This window comes from Elephas maximus, chromosome 6, assembly GCF_024166365.1.
Source record: "Elephas maximus indicus isolate mEleMax1 chromosome 6, mEleMax1 primary haplotype, whole genome shotgun sequence".
NCBI lineage: Eukaryota > Metazoa > Chordata > Mammalia > Proboscidea > Elephantidae > Elephas > Elephas maximus.
Genome location: NC_064824.1, coordinates 138564127 through 138583237, shown reverse-complemented (window position 1 = coordinate 138583237; position 19111 = coordinate 138564127). Strand labels below are relative to the sequence as shown.

The 19111-nt window shown below is 45.0% G+C and overlaps 1 protein-coding gene across 4 annotated transcripts in view; it reads left to right on the top strand.

The window, feature by feature from the left end:
- The window catches only part of IQCA1 (IQ motif containing with AAA domain 1), a 167760-nt gene that overhangs the window by 39766 nt on the left and 108883 nt on the right, over positions 1 to 19111 (top strand). For all 4 annotated transcript variants that reach the window (XM_049888514.1, XM_049888516.1, XM_049888515.1 and 1 more), the window contains one exon: positions 12997 to 13202. In XM_049888514.1, the coding sequence (XP_049744471.1) occupies positions 12997 to 13202 (206 nt within the window). The remainder of the gene's footprint in view (positions 1 to 12996; positions 13203 to 19111) is intronic.

Below are 19111 nucleotides of genomic sequence, written 5' to 3'. Positions count from 1 at the left end.
ACCAGCGACGCAGGAGAAGGGAGTCCCCTGGGTCTCACAGAAGCTGGCCGGGGGATCAGAGAGAGCAAGGAGTACCATTTCCACGTCTGTGTAGGATATACAGACTTCCAGACATGGAGACAGGCTGTAGGCTGCTCACCACACGCTGCTCCCCCGCTGTTCTCAGCATGTACACCATGTCATTAGTACAGTCGATCCTCCTTATGTACTTGTGTTCTATAAAGTCGCCATGAAATTGCTTAGCAAACACTGGACCATTGCTCCAGGGGACATACAGGGTTAGTGTGGTGCAATCAGTCATTTTTTTATGACCTTTCTAACCACGGTCTAGTAACTCTCACAGAATGATTTTCTGGGTCACAGACTTGCAAGGGATTGGTCGATGTACTCTGCAAACAGGGGCTTGAAAATCCACCCAGTAGGATTCAGCCCCCTGAGGTCCAGCTAGGGGACTGGCCAGTTTGGCCATCTTGCTAGGTTTATATAAGGGCCAATCACACAGAGGTTCGTTGGACCTCACTACCATCAAGAAAAATCTGGAGCAGAGCACATTCTTTGGACCCAGGATCCCTGCAGTGAGAACCCCCTAGACCCAGAAGAGAGGGCTGTAACACTGAAAACAGAGAGACAGTGGGTTGGTCAGCCCACGGAGAGAGAGACAGCTGTGGCGGGCTTGCAGTCCTACAGAGGAGAGCTGGGTACCTCCGTGCAGGAGGTTTGCCTGCCGTTAAAGAGCTGTAACACTTGCCTGTGCAGGGCAGAGGCGAGTGTGCCCAGTGCAGCACACCACCCTCCCTGGGCAGTGTGGTGGGAGCCACACGGATCCTCAGGCAGCACAGGCCTGGGTAGCATGGTGGCAAGAGAGAACCATGTAGGCATGGGAACCGTGGTGGGAGCCACGTGGATCCTCAGGCAGTGCAGGCCCAAGCAGCATGGCGGCATGTGGGCCTGGGTACCGAGGGGGAGCCAGCGGTAGAAGCCCAGCAGGGCCCAGTGGCAGAGGCTCGGGAGATCCTGTGCAGGAATCTTCCCACCAGTGAGGCAAGGCCCAGCAGGGCCCAGCAGCACAGCAGAAGCCTCAGGAGCCATGCAGACCCCCCAAGCAGCTTGGTGGCAGCCAGAGGCAGCAGTGACATGAAGACAGCACCTGACCTGAACCACAGAGCACCAGCCCACCAACACAAGAATGGACCTGGGTAATCTGGGGAAGGGAAGCATTTCTCCTTTAAGAATCTATTGTTATTGTTTACCATTTGCTTTCTATAAATAATAATAATGGCTTTCACTTTGCCAACACTGTGTAAGTGTCTCATGTGTCCGGCTTGAACACAGATGAACATAGCACCCACAGAATGGTTGATGCCAGTGGGTGTCCATGTCTCATTCCCAATGGCTGCCTGGAAGCTTGAAGCATAGTCTGTCAGCATGTGTAATGCAGAGAGACAGACAGGCACACAGATAGGTTCCTGCAAGCCTCTGGTCACAACATTTTTGTCAACCGAGCAATACATAACATTGTTTTGTGTGCGTTTCTGTTTAGAGACACTTTAGCATTCAGCAGCTAACCAAAGGTCAGCAGTTTGAATCCACCGGTCGCTCCTTGGAAACCCCATGGGGCAGTTCTACTCTGTCCTACAGGGTCACTATGAGCTGGAATCAACTGAACAGCAATGGTTGTTTTTTTTTTTTTTTTTTTAGTATATTTTGCTGGTGCATTAACATTGGGCTCAAAGCCAACAGCGCTATAACTCACGCTAAACAAAACTTGTCTAATGCACGTATTTTCTCTGGAAGGCACATCACAGCCTTAATGCCCTCAGGAACACTAGGCAGCACTTCAGCACTGTGCTTGGGGGCCATTTTAAACAGCAAAACCCACAAAAATTCAAAAAACTAAATGAGCCGTAAAAAGGACACTTGTTTACAGCGTGAGAGCAGAAACAAGGCAGAACGTCACCTCATTCAAGTGCAGCTGAGAATGTGCACACCAGGCAGCTCAGAGTTTTTGCCACTCTGTGCGTGCCCGCAGGTGACTGCACAAACACCACAGGTATTGCCTTTGGGGGTTACAAATAAATTTTGGCAAGTAGGCAAATTCGCAGGTATGGAATCCACACATAATGAAAATCGACTGTATTTGCAGGCATGAGAATGGGTTTGCGTAGATACAGCACAGCTCTTCTTTGGGGGGTGGGGGGGTCTCCATGGTGGTTACTGAGTCACATAGTTGGAAGGGCATCTTAGTTATCTATCGCTTTGTAACAATATTACCTCAAATACGTTGTTGTTGTTAGGTGCCGTCGAGTCGATTCCGACTCATAGCGACCCCATGCACAACACAACGAAACACTGCCCGGTCCTGCGCCATCCTTACAATTGTTGTCATGCTTGAGCTCATTGTTGCAGCCACTGTGTCAATCCACCTCATTGAGGGTCTTCCTCTTTTCCGCTGACCCTGTACTCTGCCAAGCATGATGTCCTTCTCCAGGGACTGATCCCTCCTGACAACATGTCCAAAGTATGTAAGACACAGCCTCACCATCCTTGCCTCTAAGGGGCATTCTGGTTGTACTTCTAAGACAGATTTGTTCGTTCTTCTGGCAGTCCATGGTATATTCAATATTCCTCGCCAACACCACAATTCAAAGGCGTCAACTCTTCTTCGGTCTTCCTTATTCATTGTCCAGCTTTCACATGCATATGATGCGATTGAAAACACCATGGCTTGGGTCAGGTGCACCTTAGTCTTCAGGGTGACATCTTTGTTCTTCAATATTTTAAAAAGGTCCTTTGCAGCAGATTTACCCAAATGCAACGTGTCTTTTGATGTCTTGACTGCTGCTTCCATGGCTGTTGATGGTGGATCCAAGTAAAATGAAATATATAGCAACTTAAAATAGTACATGTGTATTATCTCCCCGTTTCTATGGGCTGGAAGCCTGGGCTCAGCTTAGCTGTGTCTTCTGCTTACAGTGGCCCAAGGCTGCAGTCAAGGTGTCGGCCAGGGCTGAGGTCTCATCTGAGCCTCCACTGGGGAAGGAGCTGCTTGGAAACTTGCGTGGTTGTTGATAGTAAACCAAAAAAGGAAACCAGTTACTGCTGAGTCAATTGTGGTGTATGGCGACCCTTGTATTTCAGAGTAGAACTGAGCTCCACAGGGTTTTCCTGGCTGTGACGTTTTGAAAGCAGACTGCCAGGCCTTTCAACCTTTCAGCCTCCAACGTTTCAGTTAGTAGCTGAGCGCTTAACCTTTTGCACCACCCAGGAACTCCTGTTGACAATAGTACTCCCTCACTAATGCCTTTCTCTAAACCTTAGTGAAGAGAATGTTCTGTGGGCCCTCTCAGGGATGTGGCTGAGGGATCAGTGTGTAGGTTGGACTTGATAAATCATTGCCAATGTGCCGATCTCCCTAAGCCTTCCAGTTTCCTTCTCTGCATTATGACCAGGGCATAGGTCGTCTCAGCCTCGTTAAATATAACCAAAACTAAACCCACTACCATCGAGTCAATTCTGACTCATAGCAACTCTATTGAGTTGAACTGCCCTGTAGGGTTTCCAAGGAGCGGCTGGTGGATTTGAACTGCCAACCTTTTGATTAGCAGCTGAGATCTTAACCACTGTACCACCAGGGCTTCTTATTAAATATAGGCCCTATTAGATCTGTGTTTAGGTCACCAAGTAAACTGTTAGAACAGCTTCCAAGCTTTCCAAGCTACCACAGGAAATTGAGAATCTCGCTCATTGCCTTCATACCAACAACCTCGGCCGAATCCAGTGTTATATTCCACAGTCTTAGAACCCACACATATTCCCCAGGTTTTGTCAGTATCAATCAGCAAAATCCTACAGGTCTAATGAATCCAATGGTAATAAACAGTTTTTGAGGTGAGTCTTGAGGAGAATAGGCATCGTCTTACAATGCAGCAGCCCCAGATAAGATTACTACAGAGTCTTCCAAGAAGACAAGACACAGGAAGGCAGGTGTTTCCACTGGCAAGGGAAGCCCAGAATGACTCGACAGTCACATTTCTCAGTTTCATTTGAATTGGTACATGTGAGCCCATTCCAAGGCTCTATCCCCAATCCATCATGTTTTCCTAACATTCGTATGAGAAACTTAGAAAGGCTGTGAATCCTCATTATGTTCCCATTCTGCAACCTCACAATTAAATTTTGTGATAAATTTTCAGCTGTCTTGGCCTTGTGATTACAAGAAAGAGGAGTTTAATGTAGGGATATCACAGAAATAGACTCAGATATATAGGGTTGCTGTGAGTCAGAATCAACTCAATGGCAACAGGTTTGGTTTTTTGGTGTATAGAAACTGAAGCTCTAAAATGGTCAAAGAAAATGAACAGACACTTCACTAAAGGAGACACTGAAGCGGCCAACAGACACATGAGGAAAGGCTCACAATCTGTAGCCATCAGAGAAATGCAAATCAAAACCACAATGACATACCATCTCGCCCCGGCATTACTGACACGAACCAATAAAACAGGAAACAACAAATGTTGGAGAGGCTGTGGGGAGATCAGAACTCTATGCACTGCTCGTGGGACTACAAAATAATACAACCATTTTGGAAAATGATATGGTGCTTCCTTAGAAAGCTAGATATAGAAATACCACACGATCCAGCAATCCAACTCCTAGGAATAGATCCTAGAGAAATAAGAGTTGTCACACGAGTAGACATATGCACACCCATGTTCATTGCAGCATTGTTCACAATGGCAAAAAGGTGGAAACAACCTAGATACCCATCAACAGATGAATGGATAAACAAACTGTGGTACATACACACCATGGAGTATTACGCAGTGATGAAGAACAGCGATGAATCTGTGAAGTTTCTCATAACAGGGAGGAACCTGGAGGGCATTGTGCTGAGGGAAATAAGGCAATCACAAAAGGACAAATATGGTACGAGGCCACTACTGTAAAAACTCATGAAAAGGTTTACACACAAAAAGAAACAATCTTTGATGATTACGAGGGTGGGGGTGGGGATGGAAAAACACTTAATAGACAGTAGATAAGTGGTAACTTCGGTGAAGGGTAAGACAGTGCACAATACTGGGAAAGCCAACACAACCTGTCCAAGGCAAGGTCATGGTAGCTCCATAGACAAATCCAAACTCCCTGAAGGTTCGAATTGCTGGGCTGTGGGAACCATGGTCTCAGGGAACATCTAGCTCAATTGGCATAACGTAGTTTATAAAGAATATGTTCTACATTCTACTTTGGTGAGTAGCGTCTGGGGTCTTAAAAGCCTGTGAGCAGCCATCTAGGATACTCCACTGGTCTCATCTCTTCAGGAGCAAGGAAGAATGAAGAAAACTAAAGATACAAGGGAAAGATTAGTCCGAAGGACTAATGGACCACATATACCACGGCCTCCACCAGACTACTGAGTCCAGTACAACTAGATGGTGCCCAGCTACCACCACTGACTGCTCTGACAGAGATCACAATACAGGGTCCTAGACAGAGCTGGAGAAAAATGTAGAACAAAATTCTAACTCGAAAAGAAAGACGAGACTTGCTGGCTTGACAGAGACTGGAGAAACCCTGAGAGTATGGCCCTCAGACACCCTTTCAGATCAGTAATGAAGTTACTCCTGAGGTTCACCCTTCAGCCAAAGATCGAACAGGCCCATGGAACAAAACAAGACTAAAGGGGTGCACCAGCCCTGGGGCAGGGGCTGGAAGGCAGGAGGAAAGAGGAAAGCTGGTAATAGGGAACCCAGGGTTGAGAAGGGAGAGTGTTGACATGTGGTGGGGTTGTTAACCAGTGTCATACAACAATGTGTGTACTATTTGATGAGAAACTAGTTTGTTCTGTAAACCTTCATCTAAAATACAATTAAAAAAAAATGCAAACAGAAAAAGAAACTGAAGCTCTCTGGTTCCTTGACTGTGACTTGAGCTGAGAGTTAAAGACCTATATGTGGCATTTTCCTTCAGTAAGAGCTACAATGAGCTTAGAAAACTCCATCGCACACCACAGAGCTTGTGGTCAGCATGACTTCCGCATCAGTCAAGTTGAGCATTCCACTGGTCTCCCAAGGTTCCTGCCTTCACAGCTACCTGGTCGTAAGCAGCAACTGTTCCTGCTGTGAGTCACTGGCACTCCCATGAGTGAGGAGCTCGATACTGCCTTCTGATCTAAGGGGATAACCAAACCAATTTTGTTTATTTGGCTCTAATTTTCTGTACAGGTAGTCCCCGGCTAATGACGGGGTTCGGTTCCAATGACTTTGTCGTAAGTCCATTCTGACTGAAGTCAAATACCTCTTTTTTTTTTCTAGTTTTTATTATTATTGCCTTTACTATCAGTATCTTTATAAATCCGATCATTATTTGTCTCTGGGGGCTGGCATGAGAATGATAATAACAGCAGATTACACGCAGCAAGGTGGTACGTAGTACATATTACCAACCACAAGATGTACAAAAAAAAAAGGACCGTCATTAAGTGCAGTTCATAGTAACTCGAGTGCATCGTAAGTCGGGGACTACAGGTGTTTTCTGAAATGTTCAAATTTTACTTTGTTATTTGCAGAAAAATAAATAAATAAATAAAGACTTTAAAAAAAGGAAATGGCAGTAGAATATAATCCATTTTTCCTCCCAAGATCTCCAGGCCGTTGGTGTGTATGGATAGGTAGGTGGGTAACAGTACGACGGTGTTTCTCTGTTCATCTCCAGGCCGTTGGTGTGTATGGATAGGTAGGTGGGTAACTGTACGACAGTGTTTCTCTGTTCAACACCTTCAAGAACCACATGGACAGAAGACATGATAAAAACAATGGTTATCTTCACCTTTCTACTCTAAAAATTAAATTAGCAGCCCAAGATTCAATCCAAGGTCATCTAAGTTTAACGTGAGATTTTACAATTTGCTCGGTAATTTCCATCTAATTAAATTTCCCTGTAATTGCGTTCAGCGTACATTTACGGAGCCTCTGCTGTCTGCCACGTACCAGCAACTCAGGGAAGGGCCAAGCATTCTTTTTTCTTTGTAATTTTATTGTGTTTTAGGTGAAAGCTTACAGTGCAGATTAGTTTCTCATTCAAAATTTTATACACAAATTGTTTTGTGATATTGGTTGCAATCCCCGCAATGTGTTAGCACTCTCCCCCTTTCCACCCTGGGTTTCCGGAGTCCATTCGTCCAGTCTTCCTGTCCCTTCCTGCCTTCTCGTTTTTGCTTTCATCCAAGTGTTGCGCGTGTGGTCTTGTAAACTTGGTTGAACTAAGAAGCGCGTTCCTCACGTGTGTAATTGTTTGTTTTATAGGCCTGTCTAATCTTTGGCTGAAAGGTGGACTTTGGGAATGGCTTTAGTTCTGAGTTAGCAGGGTGTCCAGGCGCCACAGTTTTGGGACCAAGCAGTATTTTGTATGTTTTTTTCTGTAAGATGTAGAAAAAAAGCTATCTTTGAGAAACACACCTAACGCAGAGCCATGACATGGTAAATTCTCTTTTTACTATGATTGTTCAGATTGACTTTGTAGATTGTATCTGCTCAGCTCAAGTGAAAGACGTTTGTATTAGTTTTTCAGCAGTACAAAATCTGGATAGTATAAAAGGAGTAACTTGTCTGTTTTATATTAAAAATGACTTTCTTCAGTTTGCTTTTCTTTCCAGTATGTCTTCTCTTCGTATTGCATGTTCTGTTGAAATTTTACACCGTGGAGAAATACATGAATTCAATTTTTTAAAGAATGGTATCTTCTGTGCGCTGGCTGATAGCCATAAATATCTGTTTCACAGTTCCAGGAAGTGTTTTCAATTGAATATATTCTTCTGCTATATCGCTGATGAAGATTTTGTCTATTCATTTTAAAATCTCATTTTTCCATTATTTCATTTTGTCATAGGATGCTAACGTGTAAACCATCGACTTATCTGATCAAAACTATATCTGTATCTTTATGAGAAGCTTGGTGGGTTTCCAGGACTGGCTATTCAGTCACTGAAACCAGAATTATGGCAAGAGGCATCATTCTGCCCCCAATTCCTGGCCAAATGTTTCTGTTGCCATCATCACATACATTATTTTTCAGATATTTGCAATTTTAAATATTTATATTCTAAAATCTACAAAGGGAAATAAATCGCACTCCAAAAATCCATGTGCAGTTATTTTAATTGGCAGAGCCAATGGTATGGATCGACTAGAGGGGAACTTAATGAATGTAATACGTCTCATTCTGTGGACCCCTTTGAAATAATTCGTCCTACAGTCGCAACCATCATGTATTTTATGTTACCCCGAAGCTATCAACGTTTGCATTCTAATAAGGAACACTGGGGGACATGTATTAAAGGGGAAGACCCGTCACTTTTCACCATATCATCCAAATCCTAAAAGGACCATAAAACCCTGTTCATTTTCAACTTGGAACAAGAAACAAGCTAATATTCTAGATTCTTCTCTAGCCCATAAATTAGGCTTCTTTCTTATTAACAAATAACCCGAACTGAGACCTGGGCTCCTGAGTGAATGCCCCTCCCGGGGGTCCCCTTGGGAAAGCTCTCCTATGTTGTAACCATCTTCTGTTGATACTTAACATTATCGGGGCTCCTTTTCCAGAATTGCCATCAAAGAGAAAATGAGCAGAGAAGAGAACCAAGTCCCACTCTTATACGATCACACTTTATTTTTAACCAGAAGCTACATAGTCCAGCTTGATGGCATGTATTAATCATTGTATTTGGCTCCAAATGACTTTTGGTTCTTTCTAAAAATAATTTATTCCACCAGAAAACCCCACATTTGCCATGATTTATGATTTTTGTGTGGGGGTATGTGGGCTTTATTTTTGTTATTCAAATGAAAAAGAGCTGTCCCCTAAGTGTTTGGGGGTGGGAGGGCGGCAGTATCCTAGACATGAGTGCTTGTCTCTCCCTGTGCCAGCTTTGAAGGGTGCCGCCCAGATGGTGTCATTCACAGATGTTGAGGGAAGAACCAGGCGTCCGGGGTGACCAGCTGGGAAGCCATGCTTTAGGAGTAGCCGGGCTTGAGTTCAAAGCCCAGCTCTGCAGTGTGCCAGTGGGGAGGACCTCAAGCCACTGACTTACCCTCCCTTCAAGCCTCAGTTTCTCCTTCTGTAAAATCAGGATAGTGCTACCTACCTCACGTTGGGGGGACTTCATGAGCGATTGTAAGTAGAGGGGTGGGCTTGGAGCGTGGGATGGATGCGCTTTCCAGAAGCAGGTGAGTGGTGGTTATCATCTTGGAAAATTAGAATACTTTGTCACTACGACTGAACAATGGCACCCGATGGAGACCCATCAAGAAGCCTGCTAGCTTTCCTGTGTAACAAAACACAAAGTGTTTCTAAGTAAGTTGCTACAGAAAACACGCGTGCAGCTGACTTCAAGTTGTAAAATATCTTAGGCGGCTTTGTTGTTAGTTACTACTCAAATTTATGAGCTTGAAATTAGTGCGTTAAAAGTATGATCTTGAGTACCAATCAAAAAATCATTTCAGACCACGTGTTTTACACCAGGAAATCTATCAGGAAAGAGAGATGGCAGAGTGCAGGCAGTCACCCAGCTCTGGAGACAAATGCCTCAGATCAAAGCTCCAGTCTGCCACTTCCTGGCTGCATGACCCTGGGCAAGTTCCTTGAACGCTCTGTGCCGAAGTTCCCTCACACGGAAAATAAAGATAAAAATAGCAGCTATCTCATAGGGGTGTTATAAAGAAGAAATGAGTTAATACTTGTGAAGCACTTAACATGGGGGCCACATCTTTCTGCCTCGGCGTGGCTGGTGGGTTCAAACTGCCAACCTTTTGGTTAGCAGCCTTGTACTTTAACCTCAGTGCTGCCGGGGCTCCTTAAAATAGTGTCTAGCATACTTTAAGCTCCATGAGAGGGTTTATTTTATAGCATTTTATATATTTTTGTTGTAGTCAAATTATAAAGAACACAGCATTTGCCAAGTCAACATTTTTCACGTGTACAAGACAGTAAACCCAATTACATCAATCATGTTGTCCAACCGTCACCAATATATCCGTTGCCAAACTTTCCATCCCCATAAACGAAAACTCTATGCCACCTACGCAACGACTCGCCTCTTCCCCACCTCTCCCTCCCGGTCACCAGTATTAAACTCGGACCTCTACACCTTTGCCTCCTCTAGGCTCTTCGTGTTAGTGAGGTCATACACTAGTTGTCCTTTCTGTGATTTGCCTTATTGCACTCAGCATCAGGTAGGGACTGGAGACATGAGTGGCAGGTTAAGCGCCCCTGAAATTGTGGCGTCCCAGAATAGAGATTTACCCTAACTCTACAGTGAGCAGAGGGCAAAAGAAAACCATAAGCTCCAGGTCTCTAGCCAATCTTTTTTTTTTTTTCTCCTGTTGGGCTTCTCTTCTTGAGTATGTTTATTTGTATAAACACAGACATATAGATACATTACTCTGAAATGAAATGACAAAACAAAATGGGTTCTTTTAATAAACTAAGACACGCCCCCTCCCCCGCACAGTCTTGAAATCCGGCAACTGAAGAAGGATCCATTCCTTGGCAGGAGCGACTCAGCCTGCAGAATGACAGGCGGGCGGAGTGGGCACCTCTCCACGCTTCCTAATGGACTCGCAGGCGCACTGTGTTCCGGAGCTACAAGGAGCTAATTCATCTCCGCGGTTATGAGGCCAAGAGATGCCACAAGATGGCCATTTGCTTGGACTAGACGGCTTCTCATTCCCCCCTTGCTCCGTCTTCGCCTTCGGTGACAACAAAGCCTGATGAAGAAGCAAAACCCCCCAAGAGAGCGAGCTTCTCTGTAAAGTTGCCAGCGTCAAGTCACTGATTTGCAAGTATATTTGAGACTGATCAATTGAACAGATTTTCCTTTGGACAAATGCCCATTTTATCTTGCTAATTTGAACCAGGGTTCTTAAAGACAAAGCCCATCAAGCATTAGATAAGCATTTTAAGTTAATGGACCATGTAGTCCTATTTTCCCGAAAACTCAGGGAGCGTCATACGCTGCCCTATTTTTACAGCAACATCAATTATTAATATGTATATTTTTGCTGACAGAGGACCTTGCTCTAAATGTAGGTTTCGTTATCCGGTTCCGGATCATTAGCTGTGGAAAGCCTGTAAATATAATGGTTTATTCACATGGGAAGCCTTCATTAAGATGCATTATTCTACAGCTGCTGTATTTCAATATATAGTATATTGTGGCTTTCACTCTCTCCCTTTAATAGTCGTAATTTATTTTTAAATGAGTTGCCGTTTATGTGGTAAATTCACAAATTTGAATTCCGTGTGACCAGACAAAGTTGGTAACGAAGAAACGACATTTTAGCCCAAAGGAACAGCTGTTCATTAACATATATTATAACCTTTAATGTCAGAAGCATCTAAAGAAGGAGGCTAGAAATGACTCAAATGTATTTGTCAGAGAAAGTCTACATGGAGAGACACGCGCGAGCACACACACGTTAACGGCCCAGCGTGTGGCAGTGGGAGAAACGCGGCGGGGAGAATCGGCAGCCTGCTTGCCGGCTTCTTCATCGGCACAGGATGACTTGGGAACGTCGTTTGGTTTTTGAACCTCGGTTTTCTCATCTGTTCAATGGGACGGTCACACCCTCATTTCTACCTCAGAGGATGGATGTATCAATAAAGAAGGGCAGTGGGAGAACCTGGGAGACCAGAGAGCCACAGCCACGCAGGAGGGGTATTAGGAAAATCAGAGGAGGGCTGTGCCTTGTCTCTGTGTCACTCGGAGATCGTCGGAGTGTGAGGAGGTTTGCTGAACACGTAATAGGGGGCTATCAGTGAGACACAAATCGGAGCCATCTGCTCACTAATTCACTTTTAAGGATTAAAGGGAAAAGACTGTGCTGAAATATGGCTTGCCCTTGTCTGCCTGTGAAGGCCTCTACAGGTAAGGACGTCCTTGTTGTTAGTCACTGCCGAGTTGGCTCTGACTCACGGCGACCTTTAGTTCTTTCTATCCAAACCCGCACGGTACCACTTTCATGCACGATCCGACGTTGTTCCCTGACGATGTCATATGTTCATCTAATCCTGCCGACTTCCTCTGGAACCCCTAAAGAACGCGAATCATGCCTTAAAATGGTCTTGAATTTTCTCTTACCACGACTCTCTAAAGATGCCGGAGTAGTGCTGAGCATCGGATTGGGGCTTCATGATCAAGCCTTTGTTGACTCTCGGATCAGCAGATTCTGATGGCGAACATTCTCCCGAGGAGAGTGACTGTTAGAGTGAATGTCTAGAGGATACTGGACTATGGTCTCCTTGGAGATCTTCAACCACAGAATGGGTGTTTTCAAGAGCTGACATTGGTGTCGTTTTTCGCGAAGTCCCACCACTCACACTCTTTTCATTTGTTCCCGTGTCGATACTTTCTTACTTTATATTCTTTGTTCTCCCCCAACCAAGAAGATTTGGAAAAGCTTTACTTTCTGTACTTTGAATTTTTTTTTTTAAGATTTATTATTTTTTTTATTGAATATGCATTTTTCTAGCCAACCACCTCCCTGCACCCCAGATTCTGATCTGCTGAAAAAGGTACGGGAGTGAACCCCATCTTTCCTCCCTCTGGTGGAGAATCATTTCTTTAAAATTTCCTACCATTTCAAATTCTTTTGTTCTCCATGTATTTCTTGTGGATCTTTGGTTAAAAAGCAAAAAACAAACCTGTGGCTATGGAGTCAGTTCCACATTGTGGCAAGTCTGTGTTTTAACAGAATACAGCTGCTTCGTGGGGTTTCGTTGGCTGTAATCTTTACGGGAGCAGATCGCCAGGCCTTTTCTTCTGTGGTGCCCCAGGGTGGGTTCGAAACACCAAGCTTAGTAGTCAAGCATAGACCATTTGCGTGACCCAGGGACCTTATGGATCTTTGCTAGGACGTCATTAATCATGTCTCTAAGATTTGTCTCCAGCTGTCTAGCTTTTATGATGCCAAACTCTCTTGCTTATGTTTTCAGAACCCACCGCCCCAGTTTAACCAAATCAGTGCCACACTCATCCAGGCCCAGAAGGTGAATTCCGTGCGGAACGAAGTGCAGATAAAGCACGAGGAGAGCTACAAGGACGCTATGGTCACCATCAAGAATGACCTGAGGTTACTGGAGGGCCCAGACATCAAGGAGAGCCTGCAAGACCAGATCCGGCACTGGTTCATCGAATGCAGGTGGGCTTGTGTGGCCGAGCAGCACGTAAGACAGGCTCTTCTTCAGGCGTCCAGGTGGTTGTACGTTCTTAAGCCCAGAAGCAAATGGATGTAGAGTCGTGAGGTTTCTTGGCTTCATTTTAGAAAAGTGAAACGCCAAGGTTAAGAATTCATGAAATCATTGTTTTTGTTTATTTGTATGTTTCACTGAAATTGCTTTGCGTCCTGTTTTCAGAAATACGGCCCACATAGAGCTTCTCTAAGGAGCGCTGGTGGTGCAACAGTTAAACTCTCAGCTGCTAGCTGAAAGGTCGGCGGTTTGAACCCACCAGCCACTCAGCAAGAGAAAAACTGGGATTACAGCCGAGAAAATCCTGTGGGGCAGATCTGCTCCGTCCTATAGGGTGGCTATGAGTCGGAATCAACTCGACGGCACCCAGCAACCACACAGTGCTTCTCCGACCCCCTGGGACTGAACATCAAGGAGGGAGGACAGGGCTGCGGGAGGGGGAGGACTTCACCAGCCAAGGTGCCGGAGCCGGGGCCCAGCCACAACGAGGCCGTGCTGCCCTTCCTTTTGCTGGAGATTGGCCAGCCTCTCTGCTTGTGCAAGGCTCCGATTCTCCGTCACGGTCCCTGACTGCTGTCGTCCTTTGAGGCTGCTGACTCCCAGGAACTTGACACTCAGGCCCAAGGCCTCCTTGAAGTGCTGGGTGGGTAGCGGTCCTGGCCTGAGGTCCCCTTGAAGTGCTGGGTGGGTAGCGGTCCTGGCATGAGGTCCCCTTGAAGTGCTGGGTGGGTAGCGGTCCTGGCATGAGGTCCCCTTGAAGTGCTGGGTGGGTAGCGGTCCTGGCATGAGGTCCCCTTGAAGTGCTGGGTGGGTAGCAGTCCTGGCATGAGGTCCCCTTGAAGTGCTGGGTGGGTAGCGGTCCTGGCATGAGGTCCCCAGGCCTCCACAGTTCGGGTCATCACCTTGCTGAAGTCCCTTAAATGACACGTTGTTGTTGGCTGCCACGGAGCCGATTCCCACTCATGGCCACCCCATGGCCACCCCATGTGTGCGGAGTAGAACTGCTCCGTAGGGTTTTAAAGCTGTGACGTTTGGGGAGGAGATTGCCAGCCCTGTCTTCTGCTGTGCTGCTGGGCAAGTTTGAACCAACAACCTTCCTTCTAGCAGTCAAGCACTTGACAGTTTGCACCAGCAAGGGACTCAAATGAAATGTTAGGGGATTAAAACTTGTTTACAAAAGGAGACTTTTGAAAGATAGTCTTTATTACAGCATTTTTCCCACATAGTAGAACAAGCACTTTGTAGGTAACCTGATTGGAATACCATGTACCAGTTGCTGCTGGTCCTCTCAGCCGTCCACAGCCCCCATGAGCTAAGGTGGTACCTGCACAGACCTCACAGAACGGGCAGTCCCCCTAGACCCTCCATCTAGCAGGGCCCCTCTACTTCCTGCCATCCTGCTGCACCCCACGCCGCACATGGTGGAAGACACACACCACCCACAGACTCAGGGGTTCCCTCGACCACTGGGCTTTCTGCTGGGGTGTCAACCTTCACCACTGTTGGGCTATGGCCCTTGGAAAGTGGGGCTCAGGGACCTCATGGGGCCCCTAGCTGTCCACCTTCTGTCCTCCCCTTCCCTACCATTTTGCCTCTCCAACTCCTCCTTGTTCAAGGTGAGCGTGGGCTCCTCAGAATAGCAGTCCGACTCTCCCTGAATTCTTCCCTGGGCTGACCGGCCTCCACGTGCCTCCCCCAGGCAGTTTTACAAGACTAAGAACACACACTGTCTGAGCTGAAATCCTTGCTCCGCACAAAACAGTTGTGTGGCCATGGGCAAGTCGCTTCTCTGTGGGTCGGTTTCCTCGTCTGTAACATGGGGGACAAGAATAGTACCTACTCCAGTGGTTGCTGACAAACGTAGAGCTAGACCACATGTGTGAGCCGTTATTATTTACACTGTATTCCAGCCATCTGTTGTTGTTAGGTGCCACTGAGTCAATTTCAACTCATAGCGACCCTATAGGACGGAGTAGAACTGCCCCCATAGGGTTCCCTAGGCTGTCACCTTTACGGAAGCAGATTGCCACATCTTTCTCTGGAAGAGCCACTGGGTGGGTTCGAACCACTGACCTTTTGGTTAGCAGCCAAGTGCTTAACCATTGTGCCACCAGGATTCCTTTGCTTACTCATGCATGTCCTTCTTAAATAAGCTGTAAGCTCCCTTGGGACTGTGCCTAGTGCTAAGAAGAAAAGGGAGAATACCACTTGTAAGCAATGAATTGTGCAAGCTAATGGTACTGAAATTTTTGATTCTTAGCCAATTACATAATCGAATCTAGAGAAAAGATATCTGGGATAATTGTATGCAACTGCAATCACTGGGATTTAGGTAGAAGGCATTATTTCAGCAGCGTGGGGTCTGCTGATTAAATCACTGGGGCTTATAATTAAAACCTTCACTTTCATTGTTAATGAGGATTAGAGGCCCTGTGTTCACGGACTCCCAAATATCACTCGTAACTTCACAGAACCGGTGTTCAAAAATACGTTTCCTATCAATGAAGTGGTTCCTTATTTTTATACAGACATTTCAAAACCTGATTTATTAAGTGACAAAAGCAAGTCAAAAGCACTCTGTACAATTACAGTCCCCAAATAAGTTAAACACGCACACATATACATACACACACATTTAAGTTATTAAATGTATGTTTGTATATGTGTGGAAAATTTCTGGAAGGATACCCAGGAACTGTTGGCATGGCTATTTCTGGGAACCAGAGTAGTCATATTACTTTTTATTTCATATTTTTCTGTACTGTTGGTTGTCTCTTTTTATCCCCCAATGAGTATTGGTTTCATAATAAAAGCCCTCATTAAAATATATTTTAAAAAAGAAGAAAGAAAAGCAATGAATTTGGGATAGTCCAAAATAGTTTTAAATTTTAAAAATCCCTAATTTTAGAAAAGTAGAATAATGCTGTCTTCGTAACAATTTTGGAATTTGTCTTTTGATGAAAGAATGAGGAGCCGGTAGCTGGCTGTACATGGGAGAGGTTTCCCCCTAACTGAGGTTCCAGAGGGCCTTGGGAGACTGGGGCCTGCCCTGTGGGTCAGTCCGGGAGTGGTCCCTTCAGTCATAGTTTATGGACTCCCTTTGAAGATCCAGCCTTGCTGGACAGCCTCCTGGAGGGCCCTTCGGCCCGGCATCCCTGAACCTGACAGTTTGGGGGCTGAGTTGGAGTAGCTCTCTGGGTGTGCTCTGTGTGATTCACAAAGACCTGAAGACTCCTCTTGAAGTCATGGAAAGTCCAGGGAAAATTTACTTCTGTAATTGGATTACTTTTATTTGATTGACTTTGGCGGAAAAAAAAAATCCTTTTACTTGCTTTTTTAAATCAAAGACAAATAAAAACTAAATATTATCTTTTGAAATAGGACCAATCAGGATTAACCCCAAATGACAACTAAACAAATGATTAGAAGTTAAAATTATTATGCAAAAAAAAAAAACAAACCCAAACTGGTTGCTGTTGAGTCGATCCAACTCACAGTCAATAGTGACTCACAGAGTAGAACTGCCCCATAGCTTTCCCAAGGCTATAATCTTCACAGGGGCAGACTGTCCCATTTTCTCAGGCAGAGCGCGTAGTGACTTCAAACCGCCAACGTTTCGGTTAGCAGCTGAGCACTTAACCACTGTGGCCCCAGGGCTCCTTAAAATTGATATATACTTACACAATTCAAAATACATTTTCTTAGCTCATTTAATCAATATTTATAGTTGCCAAATGGGGTTACACTAGGATTTACTTTTTAAGTCAATTTCCAACTTTTTTTTTCCAAATTATTTTTAATGAAGTATTCTTTTCTAATGAGACAAGCAATGCCTGCTTATTGTAGAAGGTTCCCAAGACAGAGAATAGTTTAAAGAAGAAAATAAAACACGTCTGTAATTTCATCATACAGAGATGTTGTTGTTGTGAGATGCCATTAAGTCAGTTCCCAACTCACAGCAACCCCCGTGTACAACAGAACGAAACATTGCCTGGTCCCACGCCATCCTCACAATCATGGTTATGCTTGAGCCCACTGTTGCAGCCACTATGTCAGTCCATCTCCTTCAGGGTCTTCCTCTTTTTTGCTGACCCTCTACCAAGCATCATGTTCTTCTCCAGGGACTGATCCCTCCTGATAATGTGTCCAAATTCCCTGAGACAAAGTCTCGTTTCCAACTTTCACATTCTAACCACCAGTAATTATCAATGCATCTTGATTGCATGTTTGATCAATTTCAGACTGCAGAATTTGGTAAAAATCTTTAATTTTCTCATCTTTAACATTAGTGGTTGGTGCATAAATTTCAATAATAGATAGTCGTGTTAACTGGTCTTCCCTGTAGGCATATGGATATTATTTCATCAATGACAGCGTTGTACTTCAGGATAGACCTTGAAATGTCTTTTTGATGACGAATGTGACACCATTCCTCTTCAGTTTGTCATCCTGGCGTAGCAGACCTTATGATTGTCTGATTCAAAATGGCCAGTACCAGCCCATTTCACCTCACTAATGCCTAGGATATCAATGTTTATGCGTTCCATTTCATTTTTGACAACTTCTATTCTCCCAGATTCATACTTCGTACATTCCAGGCTCTGATTATTAATGGATGTTTGCAGCTATTTCTTCTCATATTGAGTCATGCCACATCAGCAAATGAAAGGTCCCCAAAGCTTGACTCCATCCACGTCATTAAGGTCTTCTCTACTTTGAGGAGGCAGCTCTTTTCCATTTGTACTTTGAGTGCCTTCCAACCTGAGGGGCTCATCTTCCAGCACTATATCAGACAATGTTCCGCTGCTGTTCATAAGGTTTTCACCAGCTAATTTTTTCAGAAGTAGATCGTGAGGTCCTTCTTCCTAGTCTGTCTTCGTCTGGAAGCTCAGCTGAAAACTACCCACTTTGGGCAACCCTGCTGGTATCTGAATACCAAAATGACCAGCTCCTTCAAAGGAGCCCCTGGATGGTGCAAATGGCTAACGTGCTCTGCTGCTGTCACAGATTGAAGTGCGTCCCCCCCAATATGTGTCAACTTGGTTAGGCCATGATTCCCAGTATTGTGTGGTTGTCCTCTGTTTTGTGATTGTAATTTTATGTTAAAGAAGATTAAGGTGGGATTGTAACACCCTTACTAAGGTCACATCCTTGATCCAATATAAAGGGAGTTTCCCTGGAGTGTGGCCTGTACCACCTTTTATCTTCCAAGAGATGACAGGGAAGCAAGCAAAGAGTGGGGACCTCATGCCACCAAGAAAGCAGAGCACATCTTTTGGATCCCAGGTTCCTGCACAGAGAAGCTCCTAGTGCAGGGAAAGATTGATGACAAGGACCTTCCTCCAGAGCTGACAGAGTGAGAAAGCCTTCCCCTGGAGCTGATGCCCTGAACTCGGACTTATAGCCTACTAGACTATGAGAGAATAAATTTCTCTTTGTTAAAGCCATCCACTTGTGGTATTTCTGTTACGGCAGCACTAGGAAACTAAGACAGCTGCTAACCCAAAGGCTGGGGGTTCAAGTCCGTCCCAGAGGCACCTCAGAAGAGAAGCCTGGTGATCGACTTCCAAAAAACTCAGCCCCGAAAACTCTGTGGAGCACAATTCTACTCTGACATACGTGAGGTTGCCAAGAGTCGGAGTTATCTCCACAGCAACTGGCTTGGTTTCGGTGTTTTTACTCCTATTAAGGAGGGAGGGTTAATGGCTGAACGACAAGGTTGAAACAATGGAAACACAAACGAAAACTGATGATGGAGCATTTGAGTAGGAAGTCTTTCCAGCCCTTCTGAAATTAATCTGCCCCTGCCCTTGTATTGATTTTCCTACACAAATAAATGTTTAAGGTAGAAAAAAACAAA